Genomic DNA, 22,435 nt, shown 5'->3' with positions numbered 1-22,435 from the left:
CTCGGGCTGAATTTGGCTGCTTAACGTAGGTTTAGTGACGTCAGTAGACGTAAACGTAAATATAGTTGCACACAATCGTAAACAGTGTGTCTGTGTATGTATCTCAGCGATATATATTTACTTTGTTTATTACGGTAAATCAGGTTAAGCTGCAAGTTTGACAGTATTAACCTTAAAATAATTTGAACCAAATTTCGTTATAAATAAAGGAAAAAACAATATTAGACTGTTCCTATTTGAATCCGATGAGGTTATACTCATTAAACGAATTTTTTACATAAAGGAATCAACAAATTAGATAAGCATAACAATGAATTTTATAATATTAAATGTAATATATTTTGTGGTACTTTGTGGAATTTTATTTCAGATTAAATTATTGTGATGTGTTTATTGTATCATTGCTGGGGATACAGCTGACGGGATGAAGTAAGATTAATTTTCAACACTGTGCCAAGGAGAAGTATACTTTCAATATTTATGTGCATCGGTGATTGCCAAGATTGCAAGAAATTGTTAAGGTATTTGAAAATCATACGCTAACCTCCAGGTACTGAAATTAACAAAATACATGTTTAGTTATTTCTTTTCTTTAAACAGATGAGGATATCAACTGTTTAATAGGTTTCAGATTAAATTAAGGTAAAAAAAATGCTTATTTGGATGATGTGAAATTCCAAAAAAATATTATTTACGTAGAATACAAGTTGACCAGTGCTTGGATTTGAGCTAATTATATGATAGTACATTTTACAAAAGAAACAAAGATATAATATATATGTCAAGAACAAATATTGAATGCTTTGTAACAATTAATTAGATTAAATAAAAATATTACTTCATTTGAACAATCTTAAGATATATATCAGTTTACAAACTGATCAATTTGTCGTGTAAGATTGTAAATTTTTAAATTGCAGGCATACAGTGGATGAAAATAGGAAATTGGCAGCAGAATATCTATGAACCAGAGGCTTCAATCATCTTATCTGTGGTATTTCCTGATACAGAATGTCCAGAGGAAGATAAAAAAGATCTTGGTATGGCAGAGAATATTCCAGAAATCAATGATGATGTTGAAACCTTGCAATTTATAAAAATATGAAAAAAGGGTGCCCGGACAGCAGACCTACAAAATATTTTTAATGGAGTATACTTTCTATCCATTCTATAAATATGACTGTCACGGGTGAATATTCGCGCATGCTCACAATTATCACGAAAGAGTTCCACAGGAAAGACACAAATTCATACTGCTTTAACCGATTTGCTTCATTTTCACCGTGTTTACATATGTCAAAATGTGAAAGGCTAAGATGTATTAATGAAAGTCAGATAAGTAATTTATATTTCTATTTAAATTATAACTTAGTTCATTAGTAAGAAATTAATTCTCTTTTATACATATATTGCAGATAGATGTTTATTAAACGTGATATACAGCCACTGAAGGAGATTCTACAGCTACTGATTTTTAATTAATGGCTAGGGACCAGAATACGCAAAGAGAGAATTAAATAGAAAGTATTGTTGTATTATTTAATAGTTTATTAATTAACCCCATATACCCATAATATGTCTGAAATCCTTTTATAATGTTGTATGGTATTCTGTCTTACAAATTAAAAAAAGGACAGCCAAACTATTAATATTATGGGCACAAAGTAACACAATTTAATTTATACATTTATTATAAAGCAATTTCTCTTTTTATGTATAGATAAAATAAGTGACGATTATGAAGCATGCTGTTAACGTGCTATTACTACTGTCAAATATTGCCATAATGTGATGTAAATATACAGGGTGTAACGAAACGACCGCCTTTTCTCGTAACTGGAGGTTCGGGGTGACCATCCAAATGCACGTGTAAAATTTTGTTCGAATCGTTCAAGGGGTTTAAATGTTATTTACATTTAAAACTCACCCTTTTTCGGTCCTTTTCGAACGACTTTAACTGTGCATAATAAAGTGGAGAAAGTGAAAAAACAATTGACGAACACCCCACTAGAATGTAAAAATTATCGATCGCGCGCGATAATACATTTGCTATTTATTTCATTAATTTGGCTATTAGATTAATTTTAAAAATAGCAAAATCCTTTTCATTACAATTCCAAATCAATTCAATACAAGTATCATTGACTGAATTGATGGAAAGAAGGAGAAGATAGAATGAAAAGGAAAGTATCAAAAGCTAAGATGTCACGCGACTGCACTGATAATTTAATAGGAAACACATCAAGGCATTTTCTTTCTACAAACGAAGGTAAAAAGAATTATTTAAAATCAATTCATTGATGATAGAAAAAATTAAACTTACCCATTATTGTTCTCCAAGTTCCTTTACACCGAAGTTTTTGAAAAAGCTTCAAACTGGCTCCTCGATGATTTCCAGAATGCACACTTTTATTGATTTTGCATTTAAGAACTCGCGAATTTAAGCAAATTAGGTGTTAACCTACGTTTCTTCAAAACACCGGTTAATTTGACACTTTTTAACTGTTTGAAGTAGGCTGAAAAGAGAGACACAGAGAGATAGAATAATCAATAATTCGTTTCGACCACTCTTAATCATCCTACTTCAAACAGTTCAAAAGTGTCAAATTCTCCAGTGTTTTGAAGGAACGTAGGTTAATACCTAATTTGTTTAAATTCCCAAGTGTTTAAATGCAAAATCAGTGATAGTGTGCTTTCTGGAAATCATCGAGGAGCCAGTTTGAAGCTTTTTCAAAAACTTCGATTTAAAGGAACTTGCAGAACATTTAATGGGTGAGTTTAGTTTTCTCCTTCATCAATGTATTGATTTTGAATCATTCCCTTTAGTTTCGTTAGTAGAAAGAGAATGCCCTCATGCATTGTCTATTAAGTTATCATTGCGCTCGCGCGATATCTTAGCTTTTGATACTTTCCTTTACATTGCGTCAACTCGCTCTTTCCATCAAATCAGTCAATGATGCTTGTACTGAATTGAATTGAAATTGTAATGTAAAGGATTTTGTTATTTTTAAAATTAATCTAATAGCCAGATTAAAGAAATAAATAGCAAAAGTATTAACGCACGCGATCGATAATTTTTACATTCTAGCTGGGTGCTCATCAATTGTTTTTCACTTTCTCCACTTTCCATTATGCAGTTAAAGTCGTTCGAAAAGGACTGAAAAAGGGTGATTTTTAAATAGAAATAACTTTTGAACCTCTTGAACGATTCGAACGAAATTTTACACGTACACTCAGTTTGTCACCCCGAACCTCCAGTTACGACAAAAGGCGGTCGTTTCGTTACACCCTGTATAATGATCAGCTATATATAAAGGACTGATATACAAATTAGACTATTTCCATGAAAATTTGTATACTACCAGTGTTTAATATAATCATACATATGATATTTGGAGATTAGATAAGTGTTTGATATTTTTTCTTAATGTATAACTATTTTAATTCAAAGGAAATTGATTCTTTGTTTTTCATATATTACAGATTCTTAGAATTCATCTTGTAGTACAGAAGTGACTGATGCTCTTTGCGTTTCAGTGCATGGTTTAATTGAGGCTTTGAAATTATAAAAAATATATGTAAAAAAAGGAATGAGAGCTTAACAGCAAGACTACTCAGCACCACATAAATTATCGATACTTCTCTACAATCATTAATTCAACCGAAGCATACCAATATCACAGTACTGCATTTCCAATCCTGTAATGGTTTACCTGAACATTGTTTCAATTGTGAGAAGCGGAGCTAACACAATTAACGCATACTTACTTAGCCTGTCATTTTTGTTTTTCTAAATCGCATTAAATATCATGCAAGTATTTAAATTTAATAATACATTCATAGCGTTTATTTAAAATGTTTTAATATAAGCTATAAAATATAGTCAATTAAATATGTAATTTTATAACACCAGTACTTAGTTAGCATATCATATTTGTATCCCAAATTACATATTTTTTTTGAATTGTATGATCTCTTTATCTATTAATCCTTATATATCATACTTCTTATTAATACAGATTAATGTTGTAAAATGTATATATGTGGTTTGAAATGAGTATGCCAAAACAGTGAAGCCAGACTGGGTCTAAAATGCTTCCCCACTCTGCCTCCATAGGCTCACTAACACGTAGAGCTACTGAAGCATCGGTGAGAGCACCCCACTTCTACCTCCTCGAACGTTGCAGGCATACCATTACTGCAGTACGTGCATGTTTCGTTGTCCTTCGTATAGCTCCGGTATATTTCGAGTACGAGAGAGAGCGGTATACTTTTCTCGGACCTCTCTTTCTCGCACTCCTTCTTCGCTCGTTTAGCCAACGAGCTTAAACGAGAGAAGCCGAGCTAGCCGAAGGAAATTAAGAAATGTCTTTTTCGCGGTCAGCTATGATAAAAGCTGAATACGCTAAATGTGAATGTATTAAGATAAAATATTTATAAGCAGCCGTTAACTTATTAGATTTTATAATAAATAAGGAAATGCGATGATATTACGTAACATTGGTCAATTGTCTTAAGACTCATATGTTACGTATTATTGTTAAAAATATTTTATTTTCTTAATTTATTATTTAATCTAGTAGGTTAATGGTAATTAAAAAAGTTTACATAAGTCTGCGGGAATCGAAACCCGACCCCGCGTAAGTAGCAAGCAAGCGCCTTTCCATCTGCGCTACGGAACGTACTTGTTAACTGTGAAGCTTAGTAGCCTGATAGAGCAATGGAAGCTTTTTCTATGAAATTCAATTTACAGAATAAAATATCAATTATAATCGTACATATATTTATTTCGTATGTCTTTTCCTAATGAAATAAAATATTTCTTTTACATATTTCTAATCATTAATCACTTTAACAGCTGTAGCTTCAAAAAGTGACTCCAACATTACGAAGAATATTTTTGATAGCTGTGGAATTAAAAATAAGTAACCCAAGATTTGTATTTGGGATTTAATTTATTATTTCTATTGTAATCAATTTATTTTGAAATAGCTCCTATATAGAAAAACGATTCATCGTTCTTGACAAGTAAACGCGCATGACTGACAGAGATAAGACGATGTAGCCAAACAAAGTATTTATATAGCATATATACTGTATTAAAAGGCTAACAGAATATAAAACTTATATATTGAGTAAGTACAACAGAGATCCCAAATACGAATCTTGGGTTACTTATTGTTAATTCCACAGCCATCAAAAATATTCTTCGTAATGTTGGAGTCACTTTTTGAAGCTACAGCTGTTTAAGTGATTAATGATTAGAAATATGCAAAAGAAACATTTTATTTCATTAGGAAAAGACATACGAAATAAATATATATACGATTATAATTGATATTTTATTCTGTAAATTGAATTTCATAGAGAAAGCTTCCATTGCTCTATCAGGTCACTAAGCTTCTGAGTCAACAAATACGTTCCGTAGCGCAGATGGTAAGGCGCTTGCTTGCTATTTACGCGGGCTCGGGTTCGATTCCCGCAGACTCATGCAAACTTTTTAAATTTTTTTTTTCGTCATGATTTTTTTGTATTACCATTAACCTACTAGATTAAATAATAAATTAAGAAAATAAAATATTTTTAACAATAATACGTAACATATGAGTTTTAAGACAATTGACCAATGTTACGTAATATTATCGCATTTCCTTATTTATTATAAAATCTAATAAGTTAACCGCTGCTTATAAATATTTTATCTTAATACATTCACATTTAGCGTATTCAGCTTTTATCATAGCTGTCCGCGAGAATGACATTTCTTAATTTCCTTCGGCTAGCTCGGCTTCTCTCGTTTAAGCTCGTTGGCTAAACGAACGAAGAAGGAGCACGAGAAAGAGAGGTCCGAGAAAAGTATACTGCTCTCTCTCGTACTCGAAATATACCGGAGCTATACGAAGGAGACCGAAACATGCACGTACTGCAGTAATGGTATGCGTGCAACGTTCGAGGAGGCAGAAGTGGGGTGCTCTCACGGATGCCTCAGTAGCTCTACGTGTTAGTGAGTCTATGGAGGCAGAGTGGGGAAGCATTTTAGACCCAGTCTGGCTTCACTGTGCCAAAATCAATATTTAGTCTATTTGTTATTTCAATTATTATTTATCACGAAAATTATTGGACGATTTAGTATATTTTAAATGGTGTTTAAATATTACTTATATTTTAAGCCGTTATTCGATAAAAACTATTCTTGAAAATATTAACAAAGGAAATTAGTAGATACAATTATTTCGTTCTGTTCAAAACTTGTAATGTTTTTAATTTTTAATTTTATGAAAAGAAAAATTTATTCTGATAAATTTGAGAGTTATGTTGCATTTAACAAACTCCTTACAATTACGTACAGTTAACAAAATATTTATTCACGCAAATGAACAGAAGGATCTTTATAAGATTTGTGGGTTTTAAATTTCGCTAGTGATGGTATATCTAACTTGTAATAAATAATCTATTAAATCAATATAAGGAGCTGAAAAACGGTAATCAATGAATCACCATATAAATTTAGGTTTTGTGATATTATATTTCGAAGAAAAATAAGAATCAAATTGTAGTATACTATAACAGCAGGGGATAAGGTAAATGCAATAGAAACTTATTATATATTAAACCAAAAGTAAATATTGTTAAATAGTTCAATTAATATTGCATCAATTCAACTAATTTATCTTCAATAATAGTTGTATCTGTAAAAAGAAAAAACATTATAAATCAAAGAAATATAAAAATCTTATACATATAATTATAATACACTGTATAGTCCAAGGAAAATGTAACCAACGTATTTTCATAAAATAAATATTTGTCATAACAAAACCCGGAGTTCTCCAGACATTTTTTTAGGGGAAACATTAATTTTTACTACCGTCGACTTAGCGACTGAACCCATGTTATGCAAGGTGTACTACCATTAAAATCTGGAATATAAGTGAAGTCAAACAGCATATTATTTTAAAGTTTTATTCAATATGATTCTAATGCTAAGCACTTATTTAATCTTGGACTAGTTGTAAGTGAGAAAGAACATTCTAAGTTGAAAGAAATAGAAGAAGCTAATTAATTTTTAAATGATTATACGTTCAAATTAAAATTTTTACCATCCCCTGTCGTAAAGCAAAAAGACTTGTCGTTTCATAGCCGAAATTTCGAAGCTCTTCCAGTATTTATTTTTGCATATTATGCATACTCTTTTTCAGCATACTTTCTTAATACGCTGAAATAATACTGAAAATGATTTAACATGTTCAGTTACGACTTTGAAACAAAACTTCCTTTTACTGTACGTATGGTCGTTGGCGATCCAAATTTCTAAAATTAAATGAAGTAAAAGTGATACGACTATGAGGTATGCATTTTAAAATATAATGATCACTTATCTATCAATATCATACAAATTAAAAGAACTGCACATTATTGTAAAGGAATTAACAGAATTTTTCATCACACCCCCACATGAGATGAAAGTATACTATTACATGCCTTTTTTCCGGAATGAAATTTACGTTATGAGCATGAGCAGGAGGCAAATAAATCCGGCAGGGGGAAGAAGTAAATTGCCGAGATGAAAGTAGATTATTTCACTCCCCCCTCACTAATTTACTCTCCCCCTGTTGAATTAACCTTCCTCTCCTTCAACAGCAAAACACATAATTATTTAATCCTATAAAGCATACATGAATATTTTTATTTCCTTTTAGTTGAAATGAAAATAATATGTCCATGAAGAAAAATCAATTTCTAACAAAATTTGAAGTTTTTATGTACTCTGCTACGTTAACATTCTCCGTTTTCGGCTCAGGTATCAACATCACCTTTTGCATATAAATTTCGTACCTCGACGAAAATTGTTCAATTTTCTACCTTGGTTAGCAATTTACTATTAAAATGATCTAATGTAGTTTAACTTGGCCCTTCTTATTTAAGATTATTTTACAAGTTTTCCACTCCATGCATTAGCAGTTTAACGTAATGGGATCGGCAATAATATGGAAATAAATTGATTCTCAACGTAGTACTTAACGCTAACAAGCATTTTCATAGTAAATTTATGTGTTAATGAAACTGCCTTGATTAGCTTTTTCTTAAGCCACCCTGTTTATTTTTAATACCTGTGCTTCCAGAAAGAAATTTTTGAATCCTTTTTTTAAACTTTAAGTTAGCAAAAGATACTTCTACTAAAAAATTATATATAATTTTGTTTTCATTTTCAAATGTCATGTTCAAGAAAGATGTATTCCATAATCTTCGTAAACACTCTTCGTATTCTCTCGTTTTACTTTTAACACGTCTGATCGTAGGCACTTTTCTGTTAATATTTTCTACTGTATAAATTCGTATTAATTTTTTAATTTCAGCTATAAAAGGAAAACAAGGACACTATGTTTTAGCATGAATATATACCTATTTTTCCACTTATTAGGCTTATTAACAATTACTGTGTGTTTTATAATATTATATACAGAAATAATTTACTTATAAATTTAAAGCAATCAGAATGAGATCCGAATTTGCGGTTTATTTGGCTATGATAACTCTCTATTGCGTTATTTGTCCTATTTTTTGTATTAAAAACAGATAGTACATTAGAATCTACTCTTCTCAGCTAATATCTTTCCATATATCTGAAAAACCTTTCAAATCTGCTAAATACATCTGAATGTTCTATTTTCATTCGAATTATGTAAAATCCTGTATGCAGCAAAAAATTTGGAAGCAAGGGAATGCTATAAATGAGCCTTAAATAGAATAAGATTTCTAGTCTTATTTGTGGCAACAAGCACTTAAAGCCGTTAAATAGATTTAATTTTCTTGCATTATTTCTTACATTCTGGAAACGAAAGACTGCAAGATAATTTATCGTGAGGCATTAGTAAATGCAGCCATTTTAGCTCACCTGAACAAAATGGAAGTAGCAGCCTCTTATGTTAATTTCCGGAAAATGAGCGAATATAGCATTATGTAAACCTTTTTCAAAATCTACATGTATTAAATCGAGTTCAAAATTTGGTAAAATCTTTAATTTAGTAAAGCTTAATATTGCTAAGTAGAGCTGCTATGTTTTATTATTCGCTAAGATCCATAAAAACGGAATTGCCTTCATTTTCAAAATAAATACATTTACAATATTTGATATGTATAGTTTTAAAACAGCTTATAAAAACGAAGAAAGATAGTTGTATGTATATTAATATGCTGAAATTCTTTATAATACGTATAATACCTTTGAATTATGCACTGTCATTACAGTTATGACCTGGTAAACCTTAGTTTTTAATTTTGGGGTGGTTTCAAAGGTTCCATCAATATGTATTTGGTTAAAGTTTTCAAGCGATTTAATCAGTTTCTTGTCATACAAAAAAACCGCTATGGATGGATATTCTGTATATTGCAAAACAGACAATTTGTGGTTTGACTTTTTAATTTCAAATTTTAAAACATTTTTCATTTTTTTATCATTTAAGATATTTTCCATATTTTCCAGGGTAAAATCTAATTTTAAGAAATCTTTTTGCTTCCATCTTCTGATGCTGCGGTCTACAGACTGGAAATGAACTTTTTCTGCACCTATGTGGTTTCTGTACGGATTGAATAAGTATTTTTAAAGAAAAGATTAATTTATTCCTAACTATAACGTTATTTCAACAAGACTAGAACAGTGAAAATAATAGCAATTAAGCAGTTTCAATGAAATTCATATAACTGCTCACATCATTTTACTCTACATATTTAAGCTGTACGACCTCAAAATCAAATATTTCATTAACGACTGCATAAATTGTTCAGGAATACACTGTAATTCTTATTTCACCTGAGACGTCGAGATATTCTTGAAGATTAAGTTGAAAAAAATATTTAATAACCATACAAATTATTTGAATAAGTTATATGCGATGGATATGAAATAAAGATACACAGATTTTACTATAAAAGTTATTTAAAGGGCGTACGAAAAAGTCATTTTGAATTTATATTGCACTTACTTATGGGCACATAAATCGTAAATAGTTCTCGCTGACGTTGAGGGTATTAATGATTTAGATTTAGAAAAGCTTTTCAAACTTTTCTTAAAATCTCTTTGTATTTTAAATTGTTTATTAATTTGATGGTTATGTGGTTTAATCTGTTCAAAACATTCCTCATTATTAAATTTTACAACTATCCCTCTACCAGCACATGTATTGTTGAAAATGCATTTCAAGTATCTGCAACGTCAAAATTAACGATAAACAATTTACAAAATTTTATACTGTATAGACTTGAGATATGCGAAATAAAATATAAAAATACGTCGTTGTCGTTCCATTTCTCTTTTGATACGACTTAATTCTGTGATAGAAATGTCCATCTGGATAAATTATATCCAATTTATTTCTAATTAATTCTTGGTCCATCGAAAATATATTTAATTTTACACAATAAACATAGGATAGTTACCATTAAATAACAATTGAAATGCTCGAATATTTACTCTTGTTAATATTATACAGATGAAGCAATTTATTTTGAATATTACAAAAATATTTAATCTTAAATAAAGGATCGGACGGATAAATATAATCAGCCTTCAATAATATTTCTATTTTTTATAAAAAACTGAGTAAAGCCAAATTATTAACTATTCAATTCTCTAAACATTAAAAAAAAATTCTTAAATTTGTTTTACAAGTAAAAATTATAATTTTAAATAGCATACACAAATGATCAGAAATAAGGCATATTTTATAAATGAGTTTTATTTTAAATCTGTTTTAATTAGTATTGAGTGCCTAATGTTGTAGTTTATACTGTCAAGTAAATTTTCTATAAATTAGTATTATAAATGTAGTAGAGACTAAAGCCAGTAAATTGTTGAACTTCAGTTAAATTTTAGTGGATTCAATATTTTTTTTCTACAAAAACTTTTAATTCTTTTCATAGTCAAATATAATTTCATAAGTATCAACAAAATTTCAAGACCAACAAAATAAATAAATTACCAATTATCCAGACTGTACATGCAATAATTGTGTTACCTCCGCTTCTCACAATTGAAACAGTGTTCAGGTAAACCATTACAGGATTGAAAATGCAGTACTGTGATATTGGCATGCTTCGGTTGAATTAATGATTGTAGAGAAGTATCGATCATTTATGTGGTGCTGAGTAGTCTTGCTGTTAAGCTCTCATTCCTTTTTTTTACATATATTTTTTATAATTTCAAAGCCTCAATTAAACCATGCACTGAAATGCAAAGAGCATCAGTCACTTCTGTACTACACGATGAATACTAAGAATCTGTAATATATGAAAAACAAAGAATCAATTTCCTTTGTATTAAAATAGTTATACATTAAGAAAAAATATCAAACACTTATCTAATCTCCAAATATCATGTGTATGATTATATTAAACACTGGTAGTATACAAATTTTCATGGAAAGAGTCTAATTTGTATATCAGTCCTTTATATATAGCTGATCATTATATATTTACATCACATTATGGCAATATTTGACAGTAGTAATAGCACGTTAACAGCATGCTTCATAATCGTCACTTATTTTATCTATACATAAAAAGAGAAATTGCTTTATAATAAATGTATAAATTAAATTGTGTTACTTTGTGGCCATAATATTAATAGTTTGGCTGTCCTTTTTTTAATTTGTAAGACAGTATACCATACAACATTATAAAAGGATTTCAGACATATTATGGGTATAATATGGGGTTAATTCCCAGATAACCATCCCTGCTAAAGCAGGAAACGACAAGGGTTGTTCACATACTCTGCCAGCATAAACTTGAACAGTTGGCGCACAGATTGTGCTTCATCAAATGCAATGAACAGAATTAGCGAATATTTCGAGCATTTACTGCTTTCAGAAGATGGCGCACATAGTTGTTAGTTTATCCTCTGGTTATGGAGCAAGTCTGCAGACAGAATTTAAGCATCTTTCGATCATGTATTGCTATGCAAATACTGATGTAATATTTCGCGTTAATTTCCTGCATTGTTTGCGTGTAGAATCTGACGCATATTGGAGTAATTTTGTCATCTGAATTCAGAGCAAGCCTGCATACAGAATATAAGCATCTTTCGATAATGTATTGCGATGCAAATACTGATGTTATATTACACGTTGATTTCGAGCACTGGTTGCATGCAAAAGCAGGAAGCATATTGGTCCCATATTGACATCTAAATTTTGAAAATATCTAGAAATAATTATGTAATTTTATGTATTGTATATCGATCGTATAAATTGTGTATTTTAAATAAATTAACCCCTTAAATTCTTTGAATAATTGTAATTTATTTATTCTTTATAAAATAAGAATATAAATTTTTTTATATCATGAGAAAATAATTTTCAGGTAGAAAATATGTTACTTTCATTGCACCAGCGTAAATTATAGCGTAACTGCAAAATGAAATCAACTCCGGTATCGACTGATGCTCGATTTAAAAGTTTTGGCGGGTTATTAAAAAATTTTCAAATTGACCGCCTCCGATGTTTTATCTTTTTAATCAGTGTGGCGCTGCAATAGAAAAGATAGTGAAGGAAGTGCATCAACTTTAGCGCAATTTTTAGCGGAAATCTTCCTTTTTCACGTGGACCTCCGAGGAGTTAAGACGAAGAGACGCGTTCTCTACCCTCAGGCTTTTACGTTGGACTTTACGACAAGAGATATTGAGACTGTTTCAATGCCAGCACTTTCAAGTAATGTAAATCAATATATAAGTAATAATGAAACTTTTACTTCTTCCTAGTGCTTCATAAATTATTTTATTTTCAGATTCTTTCTGTAACTGGTGATAATTCTACAAGCGAATATAGAGTATTCTCAGTGATTAGTGCTGTCCAATTAATTGAACTCCCAAAAATTTTGACGCTGACAAAAGAATTAGGATTACTGTGTGGCGGTACTCCAAAATTTTGTGATAGCTAACCTCTCTAATACTGATCTACTGCAGCTTAATGGTAGAGTTATTAACTTTCAATAGACAATATAGCATAATTGTTTGTGCATAGTGTATTAGTATTATTGGTGATCCTGCGAACAATTAAATAATAGACAATTGAAGTGCGTTCTGTACCCTCAGGCTTATACGTTGTACTTTACGACAAGAGACACTGAAATTTCTTTAATACTAGTGCGTTTAGGTAATGTAAATCAATATTTTTACAATTATGAAACTTACTTCTTACGGCTATTAGTTCATAAATTATATTATTTTCAGATTCTGTGTTTAAATGCTGATCTTGTAAGATGGATTCACATTGAAGCTGCTAATTTTATATGAAGCTACTAATATTGCATCATCTAAACTAAGATGCCCTTTCCGGTAAGCAAGATTAAGAATCCTTGTAAATTATTTTAACAGCACGCCTTTCTGCAAACCACATAGTACTGCTTTCGATTCCACACGCCCTACAGTATAAATATAAAGTTGATTTTCTTAGTTTCATGCATGATACAATACAAACATATGATCATCTACGAACTGTGTGTATCACATAGAGTTCGCATAACTTTCAATCAAAAAGATCATTTATAGCTGAAAAATTGCAGATTGCTCGAAAACCAATAAAATTACTATCAACACGACAAAAATTTAGAAGAAAGGAAAGACAACGATTGTCTGATTCAGCGAAAAGAAATCGAACCTATATTAGGAATTCAGTATTACAGGAAAATGCAGATTGTAATAGTATTAATGTTGCTACTCAATCAAATGTTAATTGCGAGTTAACTGAAACATCTACATTGAGTGATACTTTGATAGATAATGGAAATACTGCGTCCTTCTCATTTTCAAGCTCATGTAATGAATCTAGTGACTCTAGTGATTGTATCTATTATGAAGAAACTTTCCAAGAAAAATTAGCTTCTTGTTTCGTAGAAATAAACTTAACGCATGTTCAAGGAAATAGTAAATTGCATCTGCTGCGAAGTCATTCTTGTTTTCATAATTTACCTAAAGATTATAGAACTATTGTCAACACACCTCGAGAACCACTAGAATTATTTCAAGTCGAGCCAGGAGAATATTTACACTTTAACATTGAAACTAAGATCATAGAATGCTTAAAGAAAGCTTCGTTGAAGAATGTAAAAGTAATAGAATTAGATATAAGCACGGATGGCTGCACGTTGGATAAATCGAATACAATGCAAATATGGCCAATACAATGCAGAATAGCAAATTATTCAAATACAAAACCGATTATAGCAGGCATTTATAGAGGCCCCAATAAACCAAATGATGCGAATAAATTCTTTAAAATGTTTGTTAAAGATATTAATACGATTATTAATAATGGCGGTATTCGATATCATAAATCTACTATTGAAATTAAATTAAGATGTTTTGTAGCCGATGCTCCTGCCCGAGCTTTTATTTTGTACCATCGAGGCCATATGGCAATGCAACCATGCTCAAAGTGTAAAGTTTGTGGTGTGTACAATGAAGGCCGTTTTGTATTTAACACAGTAGATCATGTTCCTAGAACAGATGAAGAATATGGAAGATTATATATAGGCGAAGACCACCATAAAGAAGGCAGAAGTCCTTTATCATTATTACCTTTGGGCATGGTTAGTCAAGTTCCATTCGAATACATGCACCTAGTATGCCTAGGTGTAACGAAGAAACTTATAACTGCTTGGGTTTCCGGGAAATATAATAAACAAACTAAACTATCAGGTGCACTTATAAATACAGCGAATAATCGATTAAAATCAATAGCTAAATATTGTCCTTATGAATTTGCCAGACGTCCACGGTTTTTAAACGATTATACAAAATACAAGGCGACCGAATGTAGGCAATTTTTAATATATACAGGTCCTGTCGTAATGATAAATCTATTAAACGATAATGTTTTTAAGCATTTTCTTATGCTTCATGCTGCTATTAGGATCTTATTATCAAATTCGCCTTGTTCAGAACTTGTCGTCTTTGCAGAAGTCGCCTTAAAAAAATTTGTTTTTAATTGTCAGTCACTTTACGGTCCAACATTTGCTAGTTACAATGTACATGGACTTTTACATTTAGCAGATGATTTCAAGCGTTATGGTTCTTTAAATTCCTTTTCAGCCTTTCCGTTTGAAAACAATATGTCAATTTTTAAAAAATATTGTCGTAAACCGGCTTATCCATTGCAACAATTGTTTAATAGATTTACGGAATTAAACATACATGATAAACGAAAAACTAATACAGTAAAATGTCCATCCGGAAGTGTAAAATGGTCTAATTTTATATTAAGTTGTGGAATACGAGACAATTGTTGCATTTTACTTGATGGTAGTATCTGTATTATTGTAAAAATTGTTAAAATCGATGAAACGTATCATTTACTTATAAGAAAATTTTTAAATGTATCACAATTTGATGACGTTGGAATACCGTCTGTATTGTTAACTGTATATAAATGTCAAGGTTTGAGCGCAGATGCAGTTTCTATTTCTTTGAATCAAGTTCGTGGTAAATGTTATAAAATGCCGCTAGCAACTGATACGATGTTCAGTAATTTTAGCTCTTCTGATGAGGATGAAAATGAGGCGGATGATCTTCAATATATCGTTGCTCTAATGATACACACAGATGAATGACAAGAATAATTGAACTAAAGTCTTGTAGCTATTATTAACTGCATTTAATCTTTTTTTATGCGTACACGTTTCATTTTATCCTATTTCTTTCCTCTTTCTTATTCTACGTTGTTTTTCACTACTGTTTCTTCTTTTCTACCGTCATAAATGCCTTCTCTTCTTTCACTTATATCTTTATCTCCTGTCTCTACTGCTCCCTATCTTACTTTTCCTCTCTTTTTCTTTCTTCCTGTGTAATCGTTTCTCCTTTTCCTCCTTTCCTTTTTCCTGCATCTTTCCCTATTCCCTCTTTCCTTTCTTCCTCTTCCTGTTTCCTCACTATTACCTTTTTCCTTCTCGTCACATCCTTTCTTTTCCTATTTTCCTCCTTTCTTTCCTTTTTCCGCCATCCTTCATTTCCCTATCCTTTCTTCCTTGTCCTGTTCCCTTACTATTACCTTTTTCCTTCTCGTCACATCCTTCCTTTTCCTATATTCCTCCTTTCTTCCCTTTTTCCGCCATCCTTCATTTCCCTATCCTTTCTTCCTTGTCCTGTTTCCTCACTATTACCTTTTTTCTTCTCGTCAACTCTTTCCTTTTCCCCTCTTCCTTCTTTTCTACCTTTATTCTATTATCCTTTTCCTCTTTTTACACATAAATCCAATATTACTTTTGACCAATCCAATTTTTCTCCATTTTATTTCCTTCCCTAATTAATAATAATTCTTTCCAAACTGAACAATAAATATTAGGTAGAAAGACCAAAACGAACTGTTCCGAAACCTATGAGGTATCAAACCACTAGTTCCGAAGATGAGCCTGTTATGCATAAAAAAAGAAATGTACAGTCAACCAATATAAATACAAATAATATTAACAACGATATTAATGAAATGAGGGAATTATTTGCCACTAACGTTAATACTGTTAATGATAGGAATAGTATTTATTTAGAGCAACATAATACCGATTACTCTCAAAACGCATCCAATATTGTGAACACGCAATCATATTATACCTCCGAACACCATTCACCAAGGAACTGTGCACCGCCTATCTATTATTCTGCATCGTCTGCACATTATGTATCAACTACATCCAATATCGAACCTGAGAACAGGTTGGAAAGTCAGGTTTCCAACACAGTATTAGCTACACTAAATAACGTCACGCAAACATCGCAATGTAATAATGAGGATCTACAGTAAATATCTAATGGCTTCTTTTATAAATAAAATAATTTTATTTAGATTAAACAATACAATTCACTTCATTTGTAGGGAAATGAAGCAACAATTGAATAGAATAGAAGAAACTGTAAAAAAGATCTTAAAAACAGTATCAATAAAGAATACTGCGACTACAACGAAACCTGAAGTAATACCTATTCAAAGTACCAGAGACTTAAATGACTTTGAAAAAATAAATGAGGATATTTATACAAGCGTTGTAAGTATGGCTTATTATTCCAGTTTCCTTTTCAATCTCAGTAATAATGATCAATAATAGCTTAGATTAATTGTATATTACTATCAGGTCACCTATTTGCAATATGTAGGAGGTCATACCGCAAAAGAAGCTATCTCTCTTTGTTTCAAGGAATGCTTCGATGTATCCATTACAAATGAGGTCACTTGGTTGGGTCTAGAGGAGGAAAAGGTGTCTTTATATGATAGACGTATCGTTAAAGCTATTTATGGTAAGTTTTTGTATAATGAAATGAAACAGTATAAAAATATTTAAATTATAATCCATTTATCTCTTTCAGATCCTATTTGCCGTAATCCAAACTTTGATAAACCGCTACGCAGTACTTTTCAATCATTAATGAGAGAGTCATTAAAAGCAGCAAAGGAAAGATACAGGCAAAAATTACGGAAACCTATGCAGAATAGAAGCGGACATCAAAGAGAGGAAAATTTGTGGGATGACAATATTTCGGATGTGGAGAATGTAGATGATACAGCATAAGTTAAGGTTGATACATAATCAAGACAGAAAAAATGTGAACTGATTTGTTTATGTGTATTTTTCTATTCAGTGTTTCTGCTATTGCGCTTTGGTTAATTAACCTTTTTTACTTTATTTGGAAGTTTATAATATTAAAAGCAGTTTATTTTTATGTTTCCGTTATAGCAGAAATGTGAAAAAGTAATGTTAACATTGTATAGTTTTTTCTTTTTTAATTCTGAAATAATTTCATATTACTTACATTTATACAATGATACTACATATAACTTACGTTAATCATCTGTTCATAATTGATATTATAATATGTGCCTGTATTCTAATTTTATGCTTTCATGACCGCTATATTGTATTAAAAACCTTTGAAATTTCTGCTGAAATATAGTACACTTTTATATTATATTAACGTTAAATCATAAAGCTTTTCCTCATGTTTCTATTAGCGGTAAATGCTATGCAACTCTTTGCGCTTAAACAAAATCAGAACATCTTTGTTTTCTCAACAGGCCTATCTTTCTATACGAAAGAGTAACAAATCAGTATTAATGTCGCACCAAATAGCAATGATCTTGCATCAGAAACATCTCAAATGCAGAACAATAAGAACCTGTTCAACATTAAAACTTTGCAGACTGCGTTATTATTGTTAATTGACTTTGAAAATGGTTTAAGGATAAAAACGATGAAGGCAAACTTGATAGAAGACGGCATCATCAAATAGATATCTTGGGAAACAAAAATATGTTATTGAAGATGAGCAGATATAAAAATATATTTGAGGGATCTTGAATTAATTTCGAATTAGTTTATTCAAATTGTCTTCGTATTTCAATGAAAAAGTAAGTATTGAAATAATAAGTAATGTTAATATGTAATTTATTAAACTTCTTATAATTTGAATTTCAGTATGGAGCAAAAATCAATACAGCTTTGAAGGACTGTTGTTAAACTTCCAAAACGAACTGCAACTGCACTTCTCCAGAAGGTGAAAGAAGAACGGAACAAGAAAGTGAATAGAAGACTTCCACTGAAGTTGAATTAAGTGTATTAGCAAACAAAACTGTACTTTTCGCTATAAGTTTTATTTTAATGGTGATAACATTATTATTCTTATAGAATTTCTTTAATTATAATCTTTAAATAAATACGAATTTTTACAAAATTTTAAGAGTGGATTTATTTTTAATACAAAATTTAAATATACAAACAATAACATAATCTACTCATTATCTGCGCTAGATCTGTTGTTAGTTACTAACTGAAATATGCGTTCAATCTGCTGTGAAATTAATACAAGAAGCACCTGCTCGAAATCTGCTTTAAATCTGTATAAATTCCATGTGCTCATAACCTGCTTCAAATCTACTTTAAATTTGCAATAAAGTTAATGTAGACACGACCTGCTCGAAATCTGCATTCAATCTGCAGTAAGTTATACAAGCAGTAGTAAGTGGTAATATGCATATTTTCTGCTGTCAACGTTATAAGTGCAGTACTGTTTCAAATTTGCCATTAACTTGACGCCAAGCGCTGTGCGCATGCCTTACCAGCAATATTTGGGAAGAAGAGTGACGTACATGTATATGAATCTACCCACAGGTCTTGCAAGTTTCTACCATCAGTCTGCGGTCATTTTGCCAGTAAATTGTTATCTGGGTTAATAAACTATTAAATAATACAACAATACTTTCTATTTAATTCTCTCTTTGCGTATTCTGGTCCCTAGCCATTAATTAAAAATCAGTAGCTGTAGAATCTCCTTCAGTGGCTGTATATCACGTTTAATAAACATCTATCTGCAATATATGTATAAAAGAGAATTAATTTCTTACTAATGAACTAAGTTATAATTTAAATAGAAATATAAATTACTTATCTGACTTTCAATAATACATCTTAACCTTTCTCATTTTGACATATGTAAACACGGTGAAAACGAAGCAAATCGGTCAAAGCAGTATGAATTTGTCTCTTTCCTATGGAACTCTTTCGTTATAATTGTGAGCATGCGCGAATATTCACCCGTGACAGTCATATTTATAGAATGGATAGAAAGTATACTCCATTAAAAATATTTTGTAGGTCTGCTGTCCGGGCACCGAAAAAAGGAGTAAATTTAAAGTCAAATCTTGAGAAAAGAATGGCTTGCCACTCAGTTTGGACTGTAATTCTTTAGAATATGAGGCTAATAGTTCACAAATATTATGACCAAAACATCTAGAAGCTTATAATTATGAAAATACTACCAATTATTCACTTTTCATATTACAGGCATACGGTAGACAAAAGTAGGAAATTGACAGCAGAATTTCTAAGAAACTGAGACTTCAATGAAATTCTCTGTGGTATTTCCTGATACAGAATCTCCAGAGGAAGATAAAAAAGATCTTGGTTTGGCAGAGAATATTCCAGAAATCAATGATGATGTTGAAACCTTGCAATTCATAAAAATATGAAAAAAGGAGTAAATTTAAAGTCAAATCTTGAGAAAAGAAGGGCTTATAACTCAGTATGGATTGAAATTCTTTAGAATATGAGGCTAATAGTTTACAGATATTATAACCAGAAAATCTATAGAAGCTTATAATTATAAAAATACTACCTATTTATCATTTTTCACATTACAGGCATACGGTAGATAAAAGTAGGAAATTGACAGCAGAATATCTATGAACCAGAGGCTTCAATCATCTTATCTGTGGTATTTCCTGATACAGAATGTCCAGAGGAAGATAAAAAAGATCTTGGTATGGCAGAGAATATTCCAGAAATCAATGATGATGTTGAAACCTTGCAATTCATAAAAATATGAAAAAAGGAGTAAATTTAAAGTCAAATCTTGAGAAAAGAAGGGCTTATAACTCAGTATGGATTGAAATTCTTTAGAATATGAGGCTAATAGTTTACAGATATTATAATATTTTTATTAGTTAAGCGCTGTTGTTTCAAAACATGAGAAATGTGGAAATTTTCTTTAAATTCTGTAGAATTTAAAAGAATAATTTAATTTTTTAAATATATATTCTCTTACAAAACGTTATGAAATCCCCCACAAAACAGACTTTGCCTGTAAAAAAAGGCGGCAAGTACATAAACCATCTAGCATAAATGATATAGTAAAATTATCCAATTAAAAAAAGTAGTGAAATCCAAATATTAGGCAAGTATATTTTTTTACCTTAACAAAAGTTAAATTTTCGAAAAAAAAAGGAACAAAAAAGTTACTTGCCGGGCCCGTAATGTCCATGCACAGTGAGAAATTGAATCGTCTGTAGTTCGGCTAACTTCAATCTTTATCCTAATATGAAATTTGCTATACTACGCTATACTTGAATCACACACGATTCATTTCCCACTGTGCATGAACATTACGGACCCGGCAAGTAACTTTTTTGTTCCTTTTTTTTTCGAAAATTTAACTTTTGTTAAGGTAAAAAAATATACTTGCCTAATATTTGGATTTCACTACTTTTTTTAATTGGATAATTTTACTATATCATTTATGCTAGATGGTTTATGTACTTGCCGCCTTTTTTTACAGGCGAAGTCTGTTTTGTGGGGGATAGGTACATAACTCATTACATATGAGCATTTTCCAAACGAAGTATAGAATAATATTATAAAATATGGTAATATGTAAGAATAAAGTGGAATAATTTTTTTTTCTTTATTGATATCTATTGAGTTAAATAACAATACATATCGCCAAAACATTGACTTACATAACTCATTAATAAATATCAATAATATGAAAAACATCTATGGCAATTATATGTTCTAAATAACCATATCCTTAAAAAGTTGCTCCACACTTTTTTCAATATAGTTCATAAATAATGAGCTTATAACAATTTATATTAGCTGTGAACTTAGTAAATTTAGGCCTAAAACATTTTGATCTATAACTTCAAAATTATAAGAAAATTGTTATTAGATTTTCTCCTTAATATTATATCTGCAAAAGCTCGTATGAAATTTGTTCATATTATCAATATTTATCGAGCTGCATAACAATTTAGGCATACTCTTGACCAAATGACATATTGCTAAATAACTCAAAATGTTCGCAATATTAAAATATTGTATAAGAGTTTTTTATCATTAATCTTAATATTTCAAAGGTAATTTCTGATTGGCCTTAGTTAACCGGCCATCCTGCCTCGAATTGTTTTTTCTCACTTTCCTTCAGTGTACTTTTAAACGCTAAACTCTTTCTAATATATTATCAAACTTATTTTACTTGGCTTTTAGAAATATTTATCTTTCGTTTATTTTATATTTATTTTTTACATTATTTCTACCTTCTTCTACATCGGCCTCTCTTACATCTAAAATAAATAATTTCATTAATAATATCATTTAATCGATGGAGAAAAAATTTTTTCTATTTTGGTATAGTGGCGTTGTGCGAAACAGTGCCTCAAGTTGGCTCCGAACCTGTGGTCAGAAAGGAAGGCCTTATTCTAAAATAAAGTATTCAAAGCCAGGTTATGTGGTAAAAGAGTTTTTATTTAATAAATAAATATATACAAAAGTTTACAATATTTTTACAAAAGAACCGCTAAGTTAAAAATGATCGTCTTCCTAGGGAATTTGTCGTCGTCGAATTCTAGGGAATTTCGGTAGACGAAGTTTCCCAAGAACCCCAGAGACTAGAATTCCCCAGAAAGGAGCGCGGACTTATAAGCTCCCGGACTGGACAATTTCCCTAGGGTATTCCCTAGTAAAATCCCCAGCCCCGGGAGGAAGCGAAGTTGGAGAAGTGGTTTTAGGGAAGGGGAAGTCCCCTTGCCCTTCGGCCGCCTTCTCCAAGAGCTCAAGTGGCTCCAAGCCACCCCAACCCCTAGGGTGAATTCTACCCCTCCCATTACCCGACTCGTCG

The 22,435-nt window shown here is 30.8% G+C and overlaps 2 protein-coding genes across 2 annotated transcripts; one reads left to right on the top strand and one right to left on the bottom strand.

The window, feature by feature from the left end:
• The first annotated feature begins 13,321 nt into the window (after nt 1-13,321).
• LOC136772161 (uncharacterized) lies at nt 13,322-15,606 on the top strand. The gene is made up of 2 exons (XM_066724934.1): nt 13,322-13,333; nt 13,510-15,606. The coding sequence occupies exons 1-2, from the start codon at nt 13,322-13,324 to the stop codon at nt 15,604-15,606; spliced, it is 2,109 nt and encodes a 702-aa protein (XP_066581031.1).
• Nucleotides 15,607-15,704: 98 nt separating this feature from the next.
• LOC136772153 (regulator of nonsense transcripts 3A-like) lies at nt 15,705-16,281 on the bottom strand. The gene is made up of 4 exons (XM_066724922.1): nt 16,256-16,281; nt 16,156-16,213; nt 15,813-16,006; nt 15,705-15,762 (listed from the first exon to the last, which is right to left on the bottom strand). The coding sequence occupies exons 1-4, from the start codon at nt 16,279-16,281 to the stop codon at nt 15,705-15,707; spliced, it is 336 nt and encodes a 111-aa protein (XP_066581019.1).
• Nucleotides 16,282-22,435: the final 6,154 nt, after the last annotated feature.

This window comes from Prorops nasuta, unplaced genomic scaffold (genome assembly GCF_024137725.1).
Source record: "Prorops nasuta isolate Cenicafe-Biocafe unplaced genomic scaffold, Cenicafe_Pnas_1.2 PNAS00001, whole genome shotgun sequence".
Taxonomy (NCBI): domain Eukaryota; kingdom Metazoa; phylum Arthropoda; class Insecta; order Hymenoptera; family Bethylidae; genus Prorops; species Prorops nasuta.
Note: the sequence above shows the minus strand (reverse complement) of the source record. Positions and strands in the feature narration are given on the sequence as shown.